Below are 19,716 nucleotides of genomic sequence, written 5' to 3' on the forward strand. Positions count from 1 at the left end.
AAAATTTGTCCACACAATAAAACCATCACAGAATGGATTACATTTTTTATACAAGGCAACAACTATACTTCCAAAATGCTTTGGCCCATCTTCATGAGTTGTAACTGTTAAATCATATTAATTACAATTTTATGAAAAATTATCATTCTTACAGTAGCTGTTACAGATGTGTATTACTGTTGCATATGTGTAGTAGAAAATTATGTCCACTGCTACGTGTTTCACACAGACTTACTTGTAATAGTTTTACTGGCATTTTAGAGTACACAAGAGATAATTTTATAATGGAACTGAATATGCATACCATTATCAAGTGAAAAGAAACAAAATTATATAATTTTTAACAAATAATTTATTTTGTAATAAAAATATATTTATACAATATATAAAACCAGGCTATACATAAAATCAGACTATCAAAAATAACTTAACCAGGTATATCATCAGTAATTTCACTGTCTTCAACTTCTCTTGCTGATGGAAAGTAAACTTTAAAGGAGAAGTTGGACCGAGATAAAGAGCCCTATAAAAGTATCACAATGGGGATTTAATAACAGAGTATTTTGAACATTTTCTGAGAAGAAAACACAAATTTTGCCTAAATAAATACAAATTAATTCATATTGCTCAATTAATAGAAAGTTACTATAGAAATTACATAATCTGATAATATAAAATATTTTAATTTATAAAAATCATAAATAGCAAAGTAACTTTGTAAAGCTTAAAAACAGAAACTTGCAAACAAAACAAGTTAAGAACAAACAAGGAATATATTTCTGAATAGCTAGAGACTTATCTATTAAGCAAACAAGCAAAATCCATTTATTTAACCATGTCACTACCAAGGACATGACCCAGTGTGTACCCCAAAAGCTGACAATACTACACACATAAGCAAAGAGGGGAGGAAATGCTTAAATAACAAAGCCTAACACAGAAATGAATCTGTGTTATGCTATGAATAAATGAATATTGTTGCGTGCGTACAGGTTCATTATGAAATGAATGCACAAGTCCGATGAAAAATGAACAAAAATTTATTATTATCACAAGAAAAATGCTTAAATTTTCTCAAATTATCATGCAGTATTACAATATCGCACGGCAGTTTATCTTTTAACTACTCAAATGTCCAAGAGAACGTAATTCAAAACAGCTAAAGAACGCTAATCCGCGAATTCGCTACAATCAACAAGAGCAGTTTTCTAAACAACAACAAACTAAGCAACTACAACAAACTGAGATGTTTTCCTCCTATTATAAGATTTTAAAATCACGCGCTAGAATTTTCCAGTACTTTCTCGAAATCAAAAAGAGATATTTATTTATTTAATGCATGCGCTCTTGTATTTTCAATTTTCTGGCTTAGCTTTCTTTTAATATTCGTCAAAACCATTTAATTTATAATTAAACTAACATTAGATCAAAAAGAGATATTTATTTATTTAATGCATGCGCTCTTGTATTTTCAATTTTCTGGCTTAGCTTTCTTTTAATATTCGTCAAAACCATTTAATTTATAATTAAACTAACATTAGCTTTTTAAATACCAAATTCGTAACAATATGTTATGAATCTGTGTGTAACAAAAGAACACTCTTGGTTTCACAAGCAGCCTGTACTAACATATACTGTCCTGCAGTGGCAGAAAATATGAAAGTGGGCTGTAGCCCAAGTAAATTTTATAGTTCTATTTACCTCTGAAAAGCAAATCTATAAAAACATTTCAATATGAATGAAATTCGTTTATTCTTCCTAAGCAACAACCAAATCGTAAATATGAGGCGTATTCGGAAACTAAGTACCGTTTTGAAAAAAAAATAGTAAAACAATTTTTTTGAATCCAATTTTATTTTTACATGAAAATACATATCTTAAACTATTTTTCAACATAGTTTCCGCCAATGATCAAACACTTGTCATAGCGGGTGACCAGTTTTTGTATACCATCGTCAAAGAAACTTCCCGCCAGTTTCGATAACCACGACTCCACAGCATTTTCGTGTCATCGTCAGATCCAAAGCGCTTGTCACCAAGCTCGCGCTTCATGTGCAGGAGCAAGTGATAGTCGGATGGTGCCAAGTCAGGGCTGTATGGCGGGTGATCGAACTGCTCCCAATGAAACTGTCGAATTAACGATTGAGTGACACCAGCAGTATGGGGCCGAGCATTGTCATGGAGCAACACAATTCCTTTACTGAGCATTCGTCTTCGTTTGTTTTGAATGGCACGCCTTAGTTTTGTTAAAGTCTCACACTATTGTGCCGCATTAATGGTTTCACCTCTGGGAAGAAATTCAGTAAGCAAACCGCCTTTCCTATCCCAGAAGACAGTGCACATGATTTTTTGTGATGACACTGTCACTTTGAACTTTTGTTTTTTCGGAGAATGAGTGTGTCTCCACTCCATCGATTGTTGTTTCGATTCTGGTGTGAAATGACACACACAAGTTTCATCACCTGTCACAATTTGGTTTAAAAAGTTTTCTTCCTCATCACTGTACCGCGTGAGAAATATCAGGGCACTACCAAGTAGCTTTGTTTCGTGAACATCAGTGAGCATTTTTGGAACCCATCGGGAACAGTTTGCGATAATTCAAGCGGTCAGACACAATTTCGAACGAAACAATACGTGAAATTTGTGGAAATGCCTTTGAAAGAGTTGTCATTGTGAAGCGTCTGTTCTCATGAATTGCTTCATCAACTTTTCTTACCAAATCATCGGTGACAACAGAAGGCCGACCACTCCGAGCCTTGGCATGGACATTTGTTCGACCTGCATTAAACATTCTTACCCACTTTCTCACCATTCCATCACTTATTGCATATTCACCGTAAACTTCTGTCACTTGACGATAAATTTCGGCCAGTTTAACATTCCTGGCGTTCAAAAATTTAATCATGGCACGAATCTCACAGTCAGCGGGAGAACTAATTGTCTTAAACATTTTGAATGTGCACAGCAAACTGAAAACACAACATAGAGCAACCAAAATGGTGACAATTGAAAGTCAGTGAACAAGAAAGACTAGTGCGCATGCGCGGGACGCCTACCACAGCGCTGCGATGGCGCTAGAATGAAACGGTACTTAGTTTGCGAATACGCGACGTAATTATTATTAACAAACCAGGTAACAAAAATTTTTTACACTTCAGGTTAATACATAATGATGTCATAATTTAAATTTAATGTAATATAACAACATTTTCTCAATATCAATAAAAGAAATAACATGGCAATAACACATTGTGTCAATTACACTAACCTGAAACAAAAAAGTTGCCAACAGCAGCTATTAATTTAACTTGCTGACATTAACACGTTGACTGCCCAACACAAGATAACTCGGATTAGCGCTCTTCTTCAGGACGTCCAATATGAGTTATCTCGTAGTTTCTTGATTTGCCACTTTTGCGCCACTACGAGTTACTTACTCGCTTGTTTTAGCTGTACAGATGCGACAAGTCGAAGCATGTCTGTATGAATCAACTCGTAGTGGGCTTCTGCGAAGAGCTTTGTCTAACAAAAGCTGCCTACTAGATAATTCGTAGGACTCTTTTTTTCTACAAATTAAAAAATCCTGTAAACTTTTTAATGACTGTTACGAATCATAATTGGTATTTTTAATAATATAATATGATTAAATCGATTTGGCTTCTTGGACCGGAATCCAAAAAGTGCTGTGGAAGTCAACGTGTTAACAAAAAATTTTTGACATACAGGCAAAATGGCCTGTACAATGACGTCACATGCAACTGCGTTCTTTCTTCAATGTCAGAATATGACCTTACATAATAATTATGTTTACTGTCAGGCAATGCTAGTTTTATTTCAGATTTTGTAAAACTTCCAAATTTTTTTATTAACAAACTCTACAATTTGAAAGTGAGCAGTAGCAACCTTTTCGAAATAAAGAATTTTTGTCTCCAACGCACAAGACTGTTGCCATTTGGATAAATGAGTGCAAAAATTAGTGTTTAGAGTTTTTAATTATTATCCCGACTGATTAAAGTTGTGAAGATGAAATTAGACGAAATGGCTTCAGATTATTTTTTCAAATTCAGAGTAATATATTAAATGTTTGGTAATGCTCTTTTCATTTCATAGTTTGTAAAACTCGCAATTTTTTTATTAACAAACTCTCAAACTCTACGATTTGAAAGTGAGCAGTGGCATCACTTTTGAACATGAAGCAGATTTTTACCTCCAGCACGTGAGACTGTTGCCACCCGGAAAAGTGAGGACAAAAATAAGTGATTTCAGAGTTTTTAATTTATATCTTGGCTGATTAAAGTGGAGTTAATGCCACAAACAGATATTAATAAATATTATTAAATGATAGTATATATATTAATACAGTAAAAGTCCAGAAATCCGCAAAGCTTTGGGACCAGAGGTTGTGCAGATTTTAGGACAGAAAAAATATTCAGACTAAAAGTGCAAAATAAATAAGGCATATTAGATATTTAATTAAATTATTATATACATTAATAAAATAATTAATTATATGCATTAAATTATTATAACATATATAAACTGATTATATTATTCATTTACATTAGGCTCCTCTATTTTTAAATCAGCATGCATCTGCTTCCCCTTTTCTCTCAGGAGTAGTTCTGAAATAGGTACCCCATAACTTTGCTGCTGCCGGAACCACTCGTACAAGACAGCATCGAGGTTTGCCGATTTCACCTCATGTAAAGATTTCCAGTTTCGGATTCCAGTGTTAAAGTCACTGTTGCTGTAAAATTTCAACAGATTTTCTTTATTGTTCTGTATATCATACACAGTCTGTGTGCCAATTCCATACGATTCTACTATAAACTGAGCAGTAGCACATGCCTCCATCTTTAGAAGAATTTCCACTTTTTTCGTTACCGTTAATGCAACGTGTTTACGTTTTTCAACGTTGCAAGCAGTAAAATCACAATCGTGTTTCTTATCTGTCATTGTATTAAAAAGTGCTGAAATTTAAAATATTTTTAATTTACCCACAAAATATCCGGACAAAAAAAAAATCACATCACTAAACGATCTCGTTTATTTCAAAGCTCAGAAAGTACAACAACAAGGAAGCGTGAACTTGAAAGAAGAGTTGAGTTAAACGTCTGTTTTTTCACCTCAATGCAGATTGGAGAGGAAAAAAACTCTTATCACGATGTCAATAATTTGACATTATGATAAGAGTGTCATGATGTCAATTTCTTACTTTTTGGAGAATGCCTGGAAGAACAATAAAGACATAATATTTGAATGTTTTACTCATGACACTAGAATCTTTTTCTTAATATGTTTATTTTCCCTTTATTTTCTATACTGTTTACTAGACACAAGCATGGAGGAAAATATCAGAAAAGCTTCGAATCTTATCACTTGAGCAGGCATTATATAAAGGAATTTTTTTATTAATAAAGAAATTGAAAACTTACAATTTAAAAGATCCATCTAATTATTATGTCTCAATGCATCATACACAGAGCTGGCACTAGGCATTTTCCCATCTGATGCAATATCTGTGGGTCTTAAGTTCAACTGCATAGTGCCTTTCTAAATTCTGCTTCCAATGCCTGCTCTAATTCCTATTTCCGTTATGACTCATTATTATTCGGTAATTATGATGTCATTATCCAGTAAGTATTTTTTTCTTCGATATTTTGTACTTTATGGTGCGGTTTCCGGAACCTATAAACTAAATGTTTATGTATTGAGAGGCAACGCAGATTTCAGGTAGGCGGATTTTCGGTATTTGACTGTAGTATTAATGGCACAGATATTAATAGTATAGATATTGAAGATCACAAAAGACAACATTAACTCTCTACATACAGCTCAATTTTCATACTTTCCATTCCTGAAATACAGGAAATTTTACATTTTCTCCATCTACATTTATTGCTATTCACATCTTTAACAATAATTTTTTAATAACATAAATTTTTAAATAATACAAAAATTTTAACTTCATTTTGTAGATTCAAATTATATATAATACGGCATACACAATTTCAGCAGGCACAATTTGCAAGTTACGAATTGCCCACGATATTCTTTATTTTCAATTAATTTAATTTTTAGTCAATTTTTTGCAAAGTAAAAAGTGTTAGTTATTTATAAATATTACTAACTGTTTATAGTGATTAAAAACATAATTCAATTTGACACTCTTCTCACCAAATGTGAGTCTCTTTATGTATTTGCTTTCTATTCCCCCCCCTCAGAGCAACACACAGCACACTGTCTTCTAGTTTCCTTTTTTATGGGATTTGCTGGTATAAAGGGGGCAAATGTCTTTCTATAAGGCAAATACAACCCATGTTAGCATCACTAGAACTTTTTAAAGAACAGATTCAAGCTTACGCAAATTCTCTACCATGAAACAGACCCTTTAGAGTCATCTGTTGGTTGGTTGGTGATGGAGGACGGGGATGCCTGATGTCTAACAGAGGTGTAAACAGGCATGTGTCCTGCACCCTGCAGAAATAACTCCCTGAGGCCTCAAGAGGCCGCCTCGGGAGCTTTTTAGCATGTTAACAAGAGCATTTACAGGGCCATTCAAGGGCAGATTGCATTTGTTTACTGTTTTGACATTTGTTGTTGCTATTTGCTATGGTAGTTATGCATATTCATAATAAAATTCATATGAAATAACAAATACAAAAATACAGTTACAAAATAGAATTAAAATACAGGCTCATAGATAAAAATCATTAAGTATTATGCATATACAGAAGAGGAAATGCTAAATACATGCTGGAAACATTTGACTCTATATTATTTGATAAGTGTCTTAATACAGACTTATGTAAATTTTATGAGTAGACTTATGTGTCTGCAGATGTGGAACTAGGTGCTGACTTAGTCAGAGTATTATGCCTTGCGAATTTTGGTTAATGAGGAGAGCATAAATCTCATTCCCTTGAGTGTGTTTGTTGAAATAATGAACACTTAAAAATTTTACTGTACACAGTGAAAGAGCCAGATTCGTATTCAGATCAAGGAAAAATAATCTTTGCCCACAATTTTCATGTGACTCGTAAGTAGTGGACCAAATTGATAACTGTTCTCAAAACACAGAAATCATAAGCAAAAGGTTAAGCCTTTGCAGAATGAGTCACTGCATTTAAAAAAAAAATGATTTTGACATAACAGTTTCACATCTCTCAGGAATATAATCAACGGGAAGGAGAGAATACATCTTATAAATATAATCAAAGAGAAGCTGAAAAACAATAAAATTGTGAAAATAATCAAAATAATTATGTATTTTTATCCACAAAAAAGCAATAGTACTACAATAGTTCAGATTTTCTTCTAATACTATTTCAGTTTTTATTTTATATGTGACTTATTTGTAAATGAAATATATGAAATCATCAGTAAGATAAAAGGTAGGGCTGATATAACTTGAAGAAATAGCTTTTACAGATTTAAGAATGTGATTTATGCTGCTGTTGATCAGAAAAAGTAATTGTTGATGAAGAGTAAATTTTATTTATGCAATTATTTGGAAGTGTCTGGAAATAATATTATTAGTGAATGGCAATGGTAGAGATTTCAGAATAATGAGAATGTTTTATATAATATAATTCTTGACAATTTTAAGAACTTTAGATGATTTTGTTAAAAGGAATGCATCTTGCATACTATACAGGAGACTAAGGCATCTTGGTTATAATAATATGAAAAATGCGAAAAAAATTGCAGTAGAAGACATCCATACAGTTTTACATCCAATTTTCCTACTCTAGATGCTCGATGTAACACTATAATACTGAGTGTACAGGAAAGTTGATGGAACCCAAAAAAGTTTGTAATATAGAAGGCTTCATTATAAACCAGGTTTAGTAGAGTGGGGTTCCACTGTATGTACAATATTCTCAAAATACATATTAAACATAATTGTTTCAGAACTGATATAATAAATGCCAGCAGAAGAAAAAATATTAATCCAAAAGGTGCACTATATACACGTAAAGGGTGATGATGATGAAATTCTATATCAGAAAAGAAACAATTTTTTTTTTTTCTTTGCAGCTTAATGACAGTGATTACTAACATAACCTGACAACCTTTGAACGCAGATGGAGAAACTAAAAACCTTATAATCAAATGGTACATGTAAAAATATTAAAAATATCTTTATTAATTAAATAATTTTTAAACTCTTTAAACAAAATCTGTATTTTAAGCTAACCCACCAAGTGTCTTGGCTGTTTCTGTGTGCATTATGCATTATCTGGTTCTCTGAAGTAACATATATCATTGCTTTTAAGATGCAAAACTCCCATACAGACCTCTCTGATGAAAATGATGTATTAAAATTCCACTTTATTTTCTTTGAATTTAATCAAACTTTGCACATGACACTCAACAGTCTACCTTTATGCAGATGTCTTGCCTGCAATCAGCAAATCACTTATAAATACTATATTTCAATGCTCTAAATGATCAGCATTGGTGTATTATGGGATGGTTAAGATAAAAGCTATTTCGGAGAATTGGATAGATCAGATTCTGGATCAAAATATAGCTTGACAGAATACTGATATCCAGGGTTAAGAAAAGTCTGGATTTGCTATTTAAGAAATTAAAAAAAAAAAAAAAAAAGCTATAAATCACTTACATTATGATAAACAGGTAACAGTAATGTTACAAAATAAAATTCTACCACAAAAAGAAGTATTCATGAAACATTCTTTGGTTTTCATTTTATTTATATCTTAAAATCAAAGAAATGCAGTACAGTCAAAAGTCGTTAATTCGGACACCCATAATCCGGAATGATCTATAATCCGGACCTCAAAGCTACAAACTTTCTGCGCATACGTTGCGTTGACACGTAAGACCTTTATGGCTATGAATATGCATGTGCCCATGCACCTTTAACGTATAACGGATGGTATAAGCTAAGCTAAAACCAAAGAATCATAGACTTTCTTTGGCTAAAATTATCTAATTCAGTTAATGTTGCAGATTGCGTTGTTCCTTAATCTTCGAATTGGATCCCTGGCTTAATATTTTTTGCAGACTATTAGAGCAATTTTATAAAAGTAAGCTTGAACTTTCGATTATGTCAAATAGAACTTCCGATATACATTTACTAATATGTAAAGGATCTACAAAGCGAAAGTATGTCTCGAAGTCCATTAAACAAAAGTGGAATTGCTGAAAAAAAATGACCTAACCATTCCGAAATCTGTTTATCAATTTCACGCAGCTCTGCGGTGGGAGGCAATGAATTGGAAGTTGATCTGTCAGCATTATTCTTATCTTCAGGGCAGATGTTTTCATTTTATTTGGCTTATAATTCCTTACTAAATGTAGTATTTCATCTCGATGTATTCCATCTTTGATATGATTTAAATCAAATTCCTCGTCATCACAGAGGTTATTGAAAACGAAAAAATTTCGATTGACAAATTAGTCGGTATTCTCGACACAGCAATTATAGGACTTGAACAGCGGAACTTTGTAACTGAACAAGAAATTATGTCTGTTTATAGAATTAAAGAGAACGTATTATCACATAAAACAAAGCAACTTAAACAACTTACATTGAAAGAAATGTTTAATAAAGTAAACAAATAAATATTAAGCTTTTTTTTTTTTTTTTTTTTTTTGTAAATTTTGATACCTTTTAGATCATAATTGTTCTTTATTTCATAAATTACAGTTTTATATTTTTAATTAATTTCTGCATGCAATCTTACCAGATTTAAACTGATGATCTATAATCCGTAAAAATTGATAATCCGGAATCGGCAAAGTCCCGATGAGTCCGGATTAACGACTTTTGACTGTATTTTGCTTTCTTAGTTTTTTTTCTTTTTTTTACTCTAAGTTATTCTTATGATCTTAAAATCATAGACAAAATAAAATAGTAAAGAAAAACATTTTGAAAATCAAAGTACTAAGTGAAATGTAAGTACAATATTTCAAAATAAATCTAAAAGGTAATGGCATTCAGTTTGTTACATTTGATTTTAAATTAATTTCGAAAGTTTATAATTTCAGTTTATAAGACCATAATATTTCTGGTAAATAGCATTATAAACAAATACTTACAGGATTAAAAAATATACTGTTGGCACTTGTTACAGTATAAGGATCAAATTTATCAGCACAAACCACCACATCAGGTAACGGATAGAGCCACAGTGAATAATCGTATTCCCAGTATATAGGGGCAACATTTAATGGCAATGGTACAAGGTGACCATTAGCAATAACAGTCTTTACAAACTGGAAAAAAAATGTGATAAAAATTCTTTAGCTTCATACTAAAAGCTTTTTTTTTTTTTTTTTTTTTTTTTTTTGAGTACATTAGCATAAAATAAAACAATTTGGACATATGATAATCCCAATGTAAAGGATTTACTCTTACCAAATTTGGTACATCAACTTTCTCATCCTTTTCCCATGGAGCATAAATACTATTACGACACATTTTTGATATGATATCTTCCCGAAAAACAACAATGTCTTGAGTGCAATACTGAATACGGCAAGGATTTGACGTAAAGATTGCAGATGGAACTTTTTTGCAAAAATCACCAAGAAAAGCAGGTGGAATTGCAGGTCTGAAAAATGCCAATTATACAGATAGAAATCAATGCTTAGAAGTGAAACTTTCTACACAAAACAAGCTATAATTTCAACTATAGAAAAAATTAAAAACTCACTTTGGAACATTTCATGTCTTAGTTTGTAACCTTTTTAACAAAGGAAATAGAAAAACCAAGCTTATTTTTATGAGTAGTTGTCATTCTATTATAAAGCAAATACTACTACTATCCCACACCATTCAGAATTTTTGGTAGCAACTTTGATTTTATGGCCAAATTCTGCATTCTGATCTGTAGGATAAAGTGCACCTATCAAAAGAAATCTGCTCTTAAGTAAAATACTCCTTCTTTCCCTCACATATTTATCAATCTTTAGATTATTTGGTACTTAAATATTATTGCAACCACCTTAGTAGGAACTGCCATTCTGTTACATTTACTGATTTCTTAGAAATTCTTAAAGAGATAAATAATATATTTTTGAATTAATCCATCTTTGATATAATACATAATATAGCTGGAAGAATGTCAGAAATTAGAGAAGCCTCCAATACAGCTGACAATCTATTCGCATTATTTTCTATATTTGAATATCTTTTCGGTCAAAATTTACTTGGAAGCACAAACTAGTGTTGTACATTTCCTCCTTTTACTATTGTTCTCAATTTTTTTGATGGCAAATTTCTGTATATAATATTCTGCTGTGTTCTAGGTATTTTTAATTGCATATTTTAAAATTTTTGTTTGTGGTATACATGACTCATCATGTGATATGGGATTTTTCATGCTTTCTCTATCAATATTATTATACCCATTAACCTTCACATTTTGTAATAACCAGCATAACAGTTTGTTTCTTTCCTATTCTGAAGATCTTTCAAAATTTTGCTCAGTCATATTTTTGTTTGGAAGTTCGAAGTCTCAGATTGTGCCAAACTCTGGCTACCATACACATAACGATACTTCACTTTTAACAAGCCACTTTCATGTGTATTCCAAATTCTAACAGTTTTTATAGACAAATTGTGATATTTTTTGTATTAAACTCAATTTTAAAATATGGACTTGTGGAATTTGCCTGCAAAGAAACTGCAGTAAAATTTCTTCAGAAATACAGTATTTTGCCCCAAAATCACTAAAAAGAAAACTACTTTGAAAATTTCTTCTAAACGATAGAAAAAACAAAACAAAAACACCACAACAAGGGGGGGGTAACCCTGCTTTTAAATGGGTTTATTATATAATTTTTTTAAATAAATACCTAGCTAAAACATAAAATATATACATAATAACATGGATGTATGTAATAAACAATTTTTTACAATCGTAAGTCATCGTCCTTTTCTTATGTAAAATGTGCCCAAATATACCAAGGTGGTTGTGCTAGCATGTAAGTATCGATTATTTTAACTAACCTATAAGTTATTTCTATTTTTAAGAATTTTCAAAAACCTTTTCACTTTTGATTAATTTTATCTTTATTTTCAAAGGCATTAAAGTATTTTGGTTACATGCACATTCCCTCTTTTGATGGCATAAGGACCATTTTTTAAATAAGAATAATTTTTACTGCCTTTCATTTTTAAATTTATTTTCATTATTCCATGAAGAATCATTCAATAAAAGCTATTACTCAAATAATGGAAATAAAATTTGAAAGCATTTTTAAGCATGTTTTTGTCTGTGTTGGAAATTAAAATACTGACTCATATGACAACATATATTTGAAATACACATCCACCAACTTTTCAATGCCCCTATCTGATCAACACAGCATAATTCTAAAAGAGGAGGAATAACATAAATATTACCTTTTACATATGTAGTTATCTACTACAAATATGTGATGACCTGAGATTACATTAAATAAAGAATTTAATGCCCACCAAAGGAAAAAATGCTAGGGAGTTTAAAGGTTGCAACAGTATCTTTTGTATCTGATTCATCTTTTATTAGTAAATAAACAAGTACTAAAGTAAAACTTGAAAATAAAAGATAAAAATTTATGACTTGCATTTAAAATGTCTTTTAAAAATGATAGATGATTTCTGCAGAATTAACAAGCACACTTTCTAAATTGATCATCCACTATTTCAAATGATTTTGGTTTCCTGTGAAAGTGGTCATTGTTAGAGAGCGAGATCCATCGAAAGAATAATGGACCGTAATCAATTATAAAAGTTTATTCAACAATAGAAAGGCACAGGAGTCTTAAAGATCAGAGCTGTACGCTCTTGCTAGCACTGATGGCTATTACAAAAAAATGGTGCAGGAACCTAAAGAAACAACTGCTCTATTCGTGGTCTACAGAGGTTCTGCTGGTTTGGGCGGGGGGGAGTCGCAGCACCCTCTAGTGAGATGAATGTTACAACAATAGGATGGGACGGAACAGTCATCTTAGATGATGTTTCGTACTATTATTTATTAATGTTGTCAGAAAAAGCAATTACTTTCCATAATCATATTAGGAAAATGGTCACCGCAATTACATCAGGAAAATGGTCACAATATTACTTAAAAAATATGATTAATTCATCATATCTTTAATTCTGGGTTGTCAGTTAGATCCTATTAGCTTTTTGCATAAATTAAGTTTTTAGAAGTTGAAAGTGCAGAAGAAGCATTCACACATCAGCAGAAGCATCAGAGTTAAAAGCTCAACTATGAACTATGAACAACTATGATGCCCCCACTCTAGTGGCAATTAAATAAATAAATAAATAAATAAATAGAGATTAAATATGCAACCAAGCCTAATATTAAGTTTTATTTAAGAGTAGCAATATGGAACTTGAATTTAAATTATCTCTTTCCTTCATTAATGAAAAGCACTTCATTAATATTAATTTTCTTTCATTTTTAAAAATTAATAAATGTTTTGACACATTTTAAATGATGCATTAGGCATGTGCAAAAAAAGCTTTGTGTTTTTATTCTGGTTACAGATTTGACCTTGCAAACCTTTTGCTTGTGTTTATTAGTCAGCAGCAGGGAGTATGGAATTTTTCCATGCTTTCACAAGTAAAAGACGTTAAGAATACAACATGTTGCTTTTAAACATACAAGTAAGAGAGAAAAAATGATTTAAGACATAAAGAGGTAAACTACACAGAATGATAATAGCATATGCAGCAACCCTGCCATATCAGAAAGCATCATATTAGTTTTGGCTTTTTAGTACTGGATAGAGGTAGCTTTCAGAGAAAACAGATCAATGTCACAAGAATTGAAAGAAAGACTGTTGAAAGACAATTAGATAATCACAGTAGAATTAGTGAAGCAAGTTTGAGATTCTTATATAAGGTATTTCTCCCACCTTCTTAACATTTCTTCTTGGTGTAATGATCAGCATGCTCAGTGCTTATTTCAAGTCCTGGGGAAGGTACTGCTCATTTTTCATCTCTCCTGCTTTGAAATAACCTAAGGTCTCTACAGTGATGCCCAAACTGAAAGGGTGGTGAATGATGATTCTCTACCACCAGGATTTGGCAATTGGGTCCCCTAATCCCCAGTCGCCTTTTAAAAGGGGGCATATATAAGGTATACCTCCCGCCTTCTTAGCATGGCTTCGTAGTGTAGTGGTCAGCACACTCAGCACGTATTCAAGAGGTTCGTGGTTCGAGTCTTGTTGCGCATTTTTCACGTCTTCCTGTTTAAAAAAAATACCTAATGTCTTTACATTTAGAATGGTATTGGAGAAGCAAATTTATGTCTTGTGGTCTGTGGTAAATTAGGAACTTCAGTACCATATGATTTATTGGAAAGAGCAGGGAAAGAGAATTTATTTGATATGCTTTACCCAGCAGAATGCTTTGTTATTTTCACGTAAAAAAATAACCACAGTAAAAAATGAGTTCTGTATAATTTTAGAATGTTCATACATATGACAAATCTACAGGATCCACAGTACAGCAAAGATTACATCTACAGAAGTTTCTATTAAGTGTGTGGCACAATTTCAGACACATTTCTCAGACATTTCTACCATATATCATATGAGGAAGATTACCTATAGCTGAATCATATTTACAAAGCCCAAGGGAAAAGTATCTATCACTAGGAATCCCTAGGAAATATTATTCAGTCATAATAATACAAATCTTCACAGATCTGTTTGGACTCAAGAGAACCTTATAGGAATCTGAATGGGAACTGATCTGCACTATCCACATTCATTCAATACTTCTCGGACAAAATACCATTAGATAATTTTCTTCAGAAAATGGAAGTTGCAGAACATAAAAAAACCTTTGTGGACTTCAGAAATTCTTCTACAAACAAAATGGAGGATTTTTAGTCCAAAGGGGCTTTGTCCCTGAAGGAATATTGTTTTCGTTTTGCAATTTTGTGTTGATTCACAACAACGGCAAATCACTTTTCGAACTGTTGCCACTGTAATGTGTTTTGCCACTGTAATGTTTTCGAACTGTTGCCACTGAACAAGTATTATCGCCCTGTGTTATATTTAAAGAAATTAAATAATGAAAAATCTGCATAAATGCATGTATATTTCTCACATTGTGATAAAACAATGGTACATAGAGCCATCGAATTTTGAATTACGTAATCCTCTTATGAATATGAAAATGTGGAAGACCAAATTTAAAATTTGGAATTTATTTTATTAAATTGACAGAATTAAATTGACTTTTATTATCTAGCAAGCATCCTACTTATAATTTAAACTGGGCACTATAATTTTAGGTAAACTGGTTGTTTCATCTGCCAATAGATAGGCAAATAAACATTCCGATTAATATTCAATAAAATGTTACATTGTCCAAATGATTAAATAAATCATTTGTCTTCCTATTTTTAGTCCAAAGGGACAATTTGCACTGAAGGACTATTAATTTCATTTCGGCATTTTGCGTTGAAAACTATAAACGGCGAATCAGATTCACATTGTTGCCACCAAATATTAGAGCCCTGTATTATATTTAAAGAAATTAATAATAAAGAATCTGCATAAATGTATGTATGTTTCTCGCATTGTGAAAAAAACAGCGGTACCTAGAGCCATCCAATTTTGAATGGCGTAATCCTCCTACGAATATGGAAATGTGGAAGACCAAATTTGAAATTCGGAATTTATTTTATTATCGATTTCCTATTTTGTAAAACTTTAACGAATTTTTTATTAACAAACTCAAGAATTTCAAAGTGAGCTATGGCAAAGTTGTACAGAAGAAACATTTTTATCTCCGGCGCCTGAGCCTCTGTATCGGAAATTCTAAAGATATGCTCATTTTAAAACTATTTTGCGATATTGCTGTTGAACTGAATTTTATGGTTTAAGTGCGAAGAACATGATATTTCATAAATAAATGTAACACACAAAATTTAAAAAAAAAAAAAAAATGCCCCTTTGGACGTAATATAAAACATTTCAGTCCCCCCCCACAGGATTGGATTACTTGGGTTACAGCAAATCACATAAAGTCATCTACCTAAGGGAAGAAATGGCTTTGTGGAGGACCTTTCTAAGAAAAATGACTCTATCCATGTTACACATGGGGGAAGTCATAAAAACTCCCATGCAGCCAATCCATTTGCCATGACCGAAAGCTAAATCAAACCATCAGCATTCAGTGATTTCAACACTCAGTCACTGGTGGGCGAAGTTTTACAGGAAAAGGATTAAAAAGTTACCTGATAAAAAGCAGAATCTTAGAGATAATAATAGAAGGCATATTGTAAACTGAGAGCGAATAAGTGTGTTCTACAGTATAACTTTTCTTTTATTGAAAAATTCAAAAACTTTTACACAATCCCAATAAATCATTTTAAAATATCATACAGCACTTTAAATAGCATAATTACAGTATAATATTACTATGAGCAGAAAATAAATTATTTAAACTTTTTTATAACAATGCTTAATATTTTTAATCATACGTAATTTTTTGTATGCTCATAGTTGAATAAAGGAAAAATTGTATCATAAAACACTTAATTTCAGAAACAATATCAAATCTTGCTGCTGGAGGAATAATGAGAAATATTTTTATTAGAGAAAAAATAATTAAATAGAAAATCCTAATTTTTAAGACTTTCTAAGCTATTAGATTTAGCTCATTTTTCTTTTACTCTAAAAAATAAAGCAAATTAAAGTATTTGATGTAAACTGTGTAATATGGGCAACATCGGTTACTTTTAAAACTTTTTGCATTTAGCTTTCAAAATACTTACCTGGGTAATATATGTGGAAGACCAGGATCATTTGGTCCCGGAACAAAAATAAAGCGAGAATGTTTTAAGAGAGTTGGAAAGTCACTGATCAAGGTGCCAAGTTGTGAAAAACATTCTGTGAGAAATGAAAAGTAGAATTAAGATAACTGAATCAGCATAATCATTTGAATTATTAGATAGCAATAAAATTACAACTTCTAACAAATTCTAACCTTCAAAAACTTTGCTTTCAGAACCAACAATGGGCAGTGACAAAAAGTTACCTATCAAGACAAAACATGTAGGTGGTATTTGAGAATAACCAGCAAATACTACTTGCAGTTTCTGTAAAACCTAAAAAATATTGATCAACTTAAGCATTAATGCTTCTTATATGTATTGAAACTAGACATCAACATTCATAAATAAAGTATGAGAGAAAGATAAATTATCAGATTATATAAAATGTATTTTTAATAAAATTTTCTATGCTATTTAATATTAATTATAACAAAACGGAAAAGCAACATATGTTATATCATTAATATATTTAGTTTTCAAACAGAATGCAAAATAAAGCATAAAATCTATTTTGATAAGCATATTTATTCTGAAAGTAAAATCAACATATATTTCTTTACAAAAATACCATAATAATTTTCATTTTATATATGTTGTTACATATGAAACAACACACAAAATGTGAATTAAATATAACTTTTATAACAAATAAAATTCTTACCTTAAATTTGAGGAACAGAGATCTGGCATGTAATCAGAAATTTTGCCAGATTAGCCATTTATTTAAAAATTAAATTAGCCATTTTTTTTTATTAAGACCAAATTTCAGAAATATGACCTATAGCCTTTAAAAGAATCTGCCTGAATCGGTTAATTCATTTGGCCACCTTACTAGGTCTTTATCATACATTAAAATTTTAGTTACAAAATATTTTTATGTTTGTATTAATAGTCACAAAAAGAAATCAACATCCTATATCCAATTTTGCCTCTAAACTCCAAAGTGTCTGCAAACAATTCATTTTTGTGCAAATAGATCGTGAAATGCGTTTTTCGTCACTTTGTTTTTTATTGCTTAAAAACTTAATTAGTCAAATGCTTCATTAGTAAGTCTTGTAGTCAAAAGGATAGTCTCTCATATATTCTCTTTATTAGTCTGTTCAGCAAGGAGCTGAGAAAAGTTGTATTAAGGATCGTGTATAACATTCTATAAGATATAGAGCACAATGAACTTGAGCTTGTCATTAGACAATGCTAGTGCACTTGCAATATGCATGATAACTTCGGAAACAACTCAACAAGATGGCAGCACCTTTGAGGAACAGGGCATTAAACTAAAGCAGTGAAATGCTGCGAAAGATATGTTTAGCTTAGGAGTGAAAACTATGCATATTTACCATTGAAGAGAATTTAGAACAGTGATAAATATAAGAGTTCTATATATGCATATCATTGGACTAAGAACATCAGTATCACTAGTATACAAGATTTTCCTTACTGAAATTTAGCAGTCATAGAAGGCAAAATTATAACTAGTATGAATGTAATACTGGAAAACTGGAGCACCACAAATAAGAAGGTGGTATTTAGCACTAGACATTAATGTTGAATCTACACATTGCATTATTCATGACAAGCTAAAGTCATACAAAGCATGTGTAAAATGTTAACGCACACATTTGTTACCCGAGATGAAAGAAAGATACGTTGATGCCTCTTAAGAGTGTTTCCACTGGTATGAGGTTGACTGTGAAGCATTTTTACAAAAAAATTATCCTGGAGATTACAGATAGGTAAACTTCTGAATGAAACAAAATTTTGAGTTTTGTCAGCAACAAGCAATTGGTCACACACTTGTCAGAAAAAAAAAAAAATTCCTGCGGTATCTGTATGTTTGCCAAATTTTGGAGTTCATATATTGAATTATATGGGAACTATGCTGAGTAGTGATATTGTAATTATTTCAATGTTTATAAAAAATATTCTGTAAGCAAAGAAAATTATATGTTCCCACCAACTGTAATAATAAAAATTAAAGCAAGAAATAAAATGCAAATGAGAAACATTATAAGATCAAAAACAAGATAAAAACTTCAAGCTGACACACTGAAATTTTAATCATCAGTGGGGCATATCACAACAGAGAAGGAAATCATCACTCAAATTCCTTAAAATAACTCTTCTTGTACCTAGTGTTTAACGGAAACATTCTGTAATAATTCTGCCTTCATTTAAAATCTACTGCTGGAAATAATAGTATGCATAGAAGTGAAATCCTTGAGTATGGTAAAAAAACAATTTACACATTCACAACATGAAAAAAATTCATCACGAAGTATACAAAAAAAAGTTAAGTTAAGAACGTGAAGAAAGCTAGAAAGATCAATTTAGTCCTATTCTTTCTGCTAAATATTGCTTTGGAGACTGAGATACTACATTTGGATATTTACTGCTCTCTTATTAATTTCAGAATAAAATGTCTACTCAATAAGTATCACTAAATAGTTATTTGTTTACTGCTTATGATAAGTCTCTTTTTGGGGGGAAAGAGAAGGGATATAGTTTCATGAGTTTTACACACATTTTTTTAAAAGAAAGTTTCTTAAAGTTTTCCTTGCATATCTGGCCAAAAGGCAAACATATATACTTCATACATTTACAGCTTCAGTTAAAAAAAGGGGGGAAGAAATAAGATGGGTAAATGATAATTAACAGTAGAATTTATCAGTAAAATGTTCCAAAGAGGATAAATGAATACAAAAAATTGTAGCTGAACATATCTGATTACCAACTAAGACCTAAAAGAGTTTTCCACTTAAGTTTAACATAAGTGGGGGGTAGGGGGAAGGGAAAGAAAGAAAAAATATTTAAAATATATAATACAGTCAAAAGTCGTTAATTCGGACACCCATAATCCGGAATGATCTATAATCCGGACCTCAAAGCTACAAAC

The 19,716-nt window shown here is 31.4% G+C and overlaps 1 protein-coding gene across 1 annotated transcript in view; it reads right to left on the reverse strand.

Annotated features, from left to right (window-relative positions):
• Positions 1–329: 329 nt before the first annotated feature.
• The window catches only part of PolE2 (DNA polymerase epsilon subunit 2), a 40,232-nt gene continuing 20,845 nt past the window's right edge, over positions 330–19,716 (reverse strand). The window contains exons 7-11 of the mRNA XM_035354759.2: positions 16,976–17,096; positions 16,764–16,878; positions 10,391–10,586; positions 10,072–10,248; positions 330–523 (exon numbers count right to left, since the gene is read on the reverse strand). Coding sequence (XP_035210650.1) covers positions 428–523; positions 10,072–10,248; positions 10,391–10,586; positions 16,764–16,878; positions 16,976–17,096 — 705 coding nt within the window. The 3' untranslated portion in view covers positions 330–427. The remainder of the gene's footprint in view (positions 524–10,071; positions 10,249–10,390; positions 10,587–16,763; positions 16,879–16,975; positions 17,097–19,716) is intronic.

This window comes from Stegodyphus dumicola, chromosome 1, assembly GCF_044657685.1.
Source record: "Stegodyphus dumicola isolate Sdum_Otavi_A_Nest chromosome 1, ASM4465768v1".
NCBI lineage: Eukaryota > Metazoa > Arthropoda > Arachnida > Araneae > Eresidae > Stegodyphus > Stegodyphus dumicola.